General features: G+C 59.7%; 1 protein-coding gene across 1 annotated transcript in view; it reads right to left on the bottom strand.

The window, feature by feature from the left end:
• The window catches only part of LOC112957528 (spectrin beta chain, non-erythrocytic 2-like), a 12,181-nt gene extending 5,585 nt beyond the window's left edge, over window positions 1-6,596 (bottom strand). The window contains exons 1-5 of the mRNA XM_026051177.1: window positions 6,168-6,596; window positions 5,110-5,181; window positions 3,066-3,098; window positions 2,480-2,587; window positions 42-203 (exon numbers count right to left, since the gene is read on the bottom strand). Of these exons, the coding sequence (XP_025906962.1) occupies window positions 42-203; window positions 2,480-2,587; window positions 3,066-3,098; window positions 5,110-5,181; window positions 6,168-6,596 (804 nt within the window). The remainder of the gene's footprint in view (window positions 1-41; window positions 204-2,479; window positions 2,588-3,065; window positions 3,099-5,109; window positions 5,182-6,167) is intronic.
• Between the last annotated feature and the right edge of the window lie 198 nt (window positions 6,597-6,794).

Here is a 6,794-nt window from a genome sequence, read left to right as displayed (position 1 = left end):
GGCGAAGGCTCCCGGGCGCCGGGCCGCCCGCGGGCGCTCACCTGCAGCATCTCCCGGTTGAACTGCGCTCTCAGGGGGCTCAGGTTGAGGAGGCTGGCGGCTGCGGCGCTGCTTCGCCCGCCGCTTCTCGCCGCCGCGGCCGCGTTGGGCTCCTTGCTCTTGGGGCTTTCTCTCAGCGCGGCCGCCGCGGGGCCTCCCGCGAGCTGGGGTGGGCAGAGGGGCAGGGTCAGCGTGCCTCCCCGAGGAGCCCTGCAAGAGCCTCTCTGGAGAGAGCTTGTCAGCGGCGTCTTGGAAGCCCAGATAAATTATGTCAGCCTCCCTCATCCCAGTCCTGCTGCTTCACTGACATATTTGGAGCGTTCTCAGAGCGTCCCGAGGCACAATTTCCCTTTGCGGAAGCCGCGCTGGCAGCCCTAGCAGGGGGGTTACCAGGCTGCTCCTCGTTCCCAGGTCACTCCTAGCTGACGGGTTGGCATCTAACGCCTGGGCTTGTCCCCAGAGGCAGAGGCAGGCGCAGCATTTGCTGCCCTTCCCGCCTGAAGCTGTGCATTTCTGCAGRGAGCATATGCATCTGTGGTGTTTGCTCTGCATAGCCCCGGCAGGGCCTCTGCGTCAYCCCAGGGGTCCCCATGGAGCCCCGAAGGGGATGAAGCGACCCCGGAGGGCTCTGCTGCTGCTTTTGAGGGCAAAGGGAGCAGAGCTGGCAGGCAGCTCCCCAGCCACTGCTGCGTGAAAGACCCTGCCGGAGCTGCAGCGAGGGGCAGGGACAGAGCCAGGCCATGGGGCTGAGTGCCACAGGGCAGAGCTAGAGCATGGGCCATGCTTGGACGCGTTTCCCTAGGAGTAGTAAGGGAGTCAGAGAGCTGTCCCCAAACACTACTTGCTTTTTCTCTTTGTGAACACCGCTCCTAAAATACAGTCCCCAGTGAGGTGGAGAGCTCCTAAAGAGGTGCCTAGCTCCATAGCTCCTGCCCCTTCCCCTGCCACGAGCTGCTGGGTACTGTGGACAGCCTTTCCCAGGACATCCATCCCATTCCTYGGTCACATCCTGAGCAACGGGGCCGGAGAGCTGCAGAAACAAAAGGGTGATTCTCCTGCCTGTCTCCTGCCGTTGCCTGCTCGGTGCCAGGGCAGCCACTGTTCCCGATGAGCTCAGCCTGCGGCTCCTTCAGGGGCATCTGGAGACTCTTTTTCCCAGCGAGTGGTGGCCGGGGGAGAAACCTGGCATTTCCCTCGGGCTTAGGCTTTGCGGGCAGCCGGCGCTGACGAAATGCTCTGTCAGGGCTCCAGCCCCGTCGGGGGCCACAGGGAAGGTCAGCCAGCAAAAGASCTGGCCCTGGGCCCAGCCCAGCCCCAGCCCCAGCTGCAGAAACCCCTGGGGAAGGCGCAGCCTCAGAGACAGTCCTTTCCCAACGCAGCAGAGGAGCCTGGGGCCCCACTGCTCCCTGAGGACAGAGCTGTCCCTGGGGTGCCCAAAGCACCACTTTCAAAGCAGAGGACATCCTGACCAAGGCATGAGCTTGAGTTTCACACAAGGTCAAGCCAAGACCTGGCCAGGTGGCTCTATGCTTTCCCCTGGGCCTCAGCAGTCACATTTTCTGTATCCCAGGTTAAGTCAGGCCAAGTCATTGAGCACATGRTGGTCAATGCTAAGCTAAGGTAAACAGCAGATCGAGCACTGGAGCTTTTTGCTGGAGAAAACCTCTCCCAAGTCTAACCCCATGGCCATCCAAACAGGGAGGTGCAGGACTCTGATGCTGCCTCCTCTCATCAGACAGCAATTGCTCCCTTCATCAGCACTGGAAACCAGTCTGCTCCYGAGCGCGGACCCTGCTCATGGGCTCAGCTGGTGGGCTGGGCTGTGATCTGCTCTGCTGGGGGTCCCTGCGGTACCCAGCAGCCTGCCAGGATGGGGTCTCCAAGGGAGCCTGCAGAGCAGCAAGTTTCAGGCAACTGTTTCAGGCTCTCTAACCACTCTGGCATGTGTTGCCCCGCTGGTGACATGGGAGTCACTTTTCAAAGCCTTTCTGCCTAACCACAAGTAGAGACATCCTTTCCTCCCACCTCTTTTTTTTTTTTTTTTTTTTTTTTTTTTTTGGTTGACAAACCGATTTGCAGACCTTCCTGTGACTTCAGCATCTTCAGTCTCTCGACATTGGCCAGTGCTGGAAAAAAACTTTAATTTGGCCCCAGCGGAAGCAATAAAACCACTCAGCCACAGGAGGCGGCATGTGTACTAACCCCGGCTACTGTGCTGCAGTGTCTCACTGTGCCCAGCTCGCCCCCTGGGCAGTTAATTTACCTGGAGAGGCTGCATCCATCCCTGTTCCCAGGCACACCACCAGCCCACAGCAGGTATATCTCACCACTCTGACTGTATACCCTGGCTCTGGTAGCTGACTCATGGCCCTCCTTTGCTCAGCCCCAAGCCCAGCCAGATGATTGTACCCTTCATGAAGGCTGAAACGGGAGCACATACCGCATGGAAGGGGGAGCCTTGGTCCACCGGCGAGCAGAAACCACCAGTGTGGGGGCTCCTGGTCTCCTGTTTCTCTTCCTCCACATCCACTTCCTTTCTGAGAAAGACCTGGAGGGGCAATATGCAGCCCCATGAGTCCTGCAGTTTTTGACCTTCTGAGCGGTTAAGACTCCTACCATGGACTCTTACCAGSGTTAAGAGTCCTACTGGCCTCCTCCTGACCTGGGCCAGAAGAGGCTGTTGGTGATACTCCCACAGTGTTTGTGGAGACTCTTTCCCAGTCCTCCACATTCACYCAGACCAGGCCTCTCCAGGCAGTGCCCACATGCTCCCTCCCTGCCTGCAGCAAGTGGCAAGGGCTTCTAAGGTGACTTTRCTCAGCACCTTTTATACACCTCCCCCATATTTTTCCCCCTTGAACTGTCTCCAAAGGCAGCAGAAACCTGTTCTGTGGCCTCCTTCAGCTGCTGGCAGTATCAGCACGACTTTCGCCGTGTGGGCAGGTGGAGAACCCCATTGTCTCCTCAAGACAATGAGGGCAGAAGGACGCAAGGCACAGCAAAATGTTGACACCATTGGYACCAACCGCATCGGTCACCAATAGCTGCCCGTGGCCCGACTGGGAGGCAAGAGTTAAGAGGGTGGCTGACTCACAGAGAAGGGCTCCCCTGGGACACGTGCTGYGGGTGTGAGCAGGAGAGGCAGGAGGAAGGAAGTCCAGGAGCCACGGCCAGGCCCGGAGAGGAGCTCCAGGATGAACTCTACATTACCTTATTGCTAATGGAGCCCAACCCCAGCGTGAGAGATGTGTGGGATTGCTTGGATCACAGACAGAGGCGGTCACCCTTATCCTCTGCTGTTGGTCTACTTTKCTTAGACCATCAGATTTAGCAGGCCAATTTAGGGACTTTCTTTCATCCTCTCCTCYGAGTCACTTTGTTTTCTACTCAAAACTCTGAAACCAACTTACATGCCACCCAAACATGCACAATGCAACATGAGGTACTTGACAGAGTGTGCTGCTCTAACACCAGCTCCCGAATCTCCTCTGAGGCCACACAGCAGGGTGGTGAATCAGCCAGAACCGGAGCTGACACAGAACTACTTGGACTGCTCTGGACATAGCAGGATGYGCTCCCTGAGCAGAAAGCAGCTTCCTAGTGCCACAGCAGGATGTGAGGAGTCCCCCAACCCAAGAGATTCTACCACCAGAAAGGCCCAGATCCACAGGAACGGCTTCACAATCCTTCAGCTTCCTGCCCCATGGGCTCTGTTTTACAGGAGACAGGTACTACAGGCAGGTGGGAAGCCTTGACTGGCATCACCTACAAATCTGTCGCTGGCTGTGACACAGTCTAACATCAGGCACGACTTCCTTAAGACGCACTCTGGCCGAGACCCCATTTACCCTCTTGCAGCTGCTTTCAGCAGGGCTACCTGCAGAAGCTAAGCACTACCAGGCCGCGGGGCTGTCACACAGCGAGGGACAGGGAGGGCTCGGCGCCTCTGGCGGGGCCATGCCGGCAAAACCGGGCCCTCCCGCTGGGGAGAGGGCTGAGGAGAGCGCAGCTGCGCTGCCTGCAGGTTTGAATGCCCCTTTAGGGAACAGCAGGGAGATAAAGACAAAGCGGGTGCTGGGTGTGAGATCCTAGCAAGCCCTCCTTCTCGGCAGCAGCGTCCCAAGCTCCCTGCAGCTTGCGGGGMCCTTCCAAGCCGGCACTCGGCCCTGGGGGATAAGCCCGCAGGTGACASGGGAGTTTTGTTTAAGGGCTGCATCTTGTGACCCAGCAGCCGCAGGAAAAGAGGGCTGTCAGCACAGGGATGACTTCATCCCTTCTGCAGAGCAGCTCGGCCGGGGCTGCCCCCACACACCTCCCCAAACCTGACCCCAGATGTGGGTCCTTGCTCGGCAACRCAACAACCTCTACAAGGTCTTGCGCTGCCTCGGGGACCGAGGGCTGCAGAGGGGGAGCTCTGCCCCCCGCCACTGCTGCCCACACAGTCAGAGAGGTCCAACCCGACAGCTCGTCACGCCAGGCCTCACACACATGTGCAGCCCCACACGTGAACACGCACGCAAACGCGGCCTTGGCTTACGGCTAGGGAACAGATTAAAGACTTCTTCCTTGGGGCCTCTGAGGTAATGTGTTAACCGGTCACCATCAGGAACCCAGACTTCATAGGCATTTAACAAGTGAAGTGAGTGTAGTGGCCTCAGCTTCATCCTCGGAGGATGCTTTTTTTTTCTTTTTTTAAAAGGAAACCAAATGTGGCACATAAGCTCACTGCATTCCCTTGGAGGAGTAGGTGCCAATGACTTCATACGAGCAAGACAAGGAGGGCAAACCCTTCCAGGCTGCTGCTGGGCTGTGCTAGTCCTGGCCGAGCTCCTGGATGTCAGCGAGGTGGAGGCAGGAGTGAGCGGCAGGGACACAACTGGGGCCAGGCTGGCGGGGGCTGTGGGGCAGAAGCAGGCTGGGGGGGCTGGCGCTGGGCTAGCAGGGGCTATGGGGCAGGCTTGGGGAAGCCCCAACAGGCTGCTCCCCCTGCGCCTCAGCCCAGCTCCTGTGCCTGCACTGGGGCACYGCGCTGCCCTCCTCTCCCCCCATCCCGCACAGTCTTCCCCATACCATGCCCTGGCTCTCGCTCTTCCTCCCAAAGCTCCATCTTGCAGTCTTCCCGTCCAGCTCCACTCCACCGTGCTGCATAGACAGGAAGGGCTGATCCAGGCAACCTCCAAAGCCCCCCACACCACACACACGTCACCACCTTACATAAAAGAGGGGAGCCCTCAGGCACATCCCCCTCGGGCAGCACGGGCTCGAGCGGCACGGCAAGGACCTGCCTGCGCGCCGAAGCGAGCGGCAGCTCTTGGGAGGCTGTGCCTAGCCTTTATTGGCAATGAAGAAGGAGGTTTTGGCAGTCAGCTGCGCTGCTCTCCCTCGCGCTGTCCCGCTGTGAAACCAGCTGCTGTGGGTCAGGGTTAAATCACAGCGAGTTCCCGTCCGTTCTTTCAGCTATGAGCACGAGGTCTCCGAGCCGCCTTCCTCCCTGTYCCAGCCACCCGGGGGTCTCCTGAGCTCCAGCACTGACAGATGAGGACATCCGTGTCTGCTAGCACTGAAACTGGGAGGGCAGGATGCCAGAACGCCTGGGTCCTGCTCCCAACGCAGGCAGGGGACTAACAGGCAGGAGCCTCCTCATGTTTTCTGCCTTAGTGTGGCCCTTCGTGAGTCACTTCCCTTCTCCAAGCCTCCATTTCCCCCCAGTAAAAGGAAGAGCGCGTTCCCAATTCCCCTCATGCAATTGGATTATCACAGGCTTGAAAAGAGCAGAGCCTTGCACAACTGAGGCTCCATGGCAGAGCTTTCCTGTTTCATTTGAGTCCCAAAGAAAGCTCATTTCCAACTCTCCCCTCAAAGTCCTCTTACCCGGCAGCCTCACCGCACTGGGAAGCAGGAGCGTGGGAGGAGAAGGAAGCGAGCTATCCCAGGAGCTTCGCCACAAATGTTCCCTGGACATGCAGCTTTTTGGGACGGACAGAAAGAAAGAGGCAGAGATACCCTCCACCTGGGCACAGCCTCCCATAAGACCTACCCGTCCCCTTGCAGACATGGGTTGGGAGAGCAGAGCACAGGCGCCAGCCCTGAAGGGACGGGGAAAGCAGGGTGCAGGGTATGGTCCTTACCTTGAACTGAGCTTTCCCTGCCCTGCTGTTGTTGTTGTTGTGGTTCCTCTCGCCGCCAGCCTGGGCAGGGTCCCCAGGTCCCCCTGCATCACAGGAGACAGCCTCCCCATGCCAGTTGGACAGCGTGATCTTCTTGATGGAGCGGGCAAGAGAGTTGCGGTTCAGGCGGTCCTCGTCGGTGACTCCCTCTTCCATGGGGCTGGCGCTGCGGCGCTGGCGGCCAGGCGGAGCGGGGCTGGCGCGCGYTTGGGCCAGGTAGAGGGAGATGCGCTCGTTGAGGTTGTGCCGAAGGCCATGGTGGTTGTCCAGAGCGGAGGCGAGAGCAATGCTGGGGCAAGCATCGCCGGAGAAGTCACCACCGCACTTGGGCAGGGAGAGTTTAGTGCTTATGGTGAAGGGCTGGACCTTCCTCGCYGTGCTGCCGGACATCCTCTCCCTCGCTGGGGCGGCCCGGGAGACGCTGCAGAGGGCAGCAGGGGCCCGGAGCGCTGCCGACGGCAGAGCAGGCAGCACTCGCGGTCCCAGCCCGGAGCGCCCGGGACGCTGGGACAGCGCGGGGCCAACTCTGCCGCGGGCCTCCCTACGGCGGGGACGGCCCGGGCGGCGGCTCCGGCCCCGGGCGGCGGC

This window comes from Nothoprocta perdicaria, unplaced genomic scaffold, assembly GCF_003342845.1.
Source record: "Nothoprocta perdicaria isolate Ctin4 unplaced genomic scaffold, notPer1 scaffold_73, whole genome shotgun sequence".
Taxonomy (NCBI): domain Eukaryota; kingdom Metazoa; phylum Chordata; class Aves; order Tinamiformes; family Tinamidae; genus Nothoprocta; species Nothoprocta perdicaria.
This window is presented reverse-complemented; position numbering and strand designations above follow the sequence as displayed.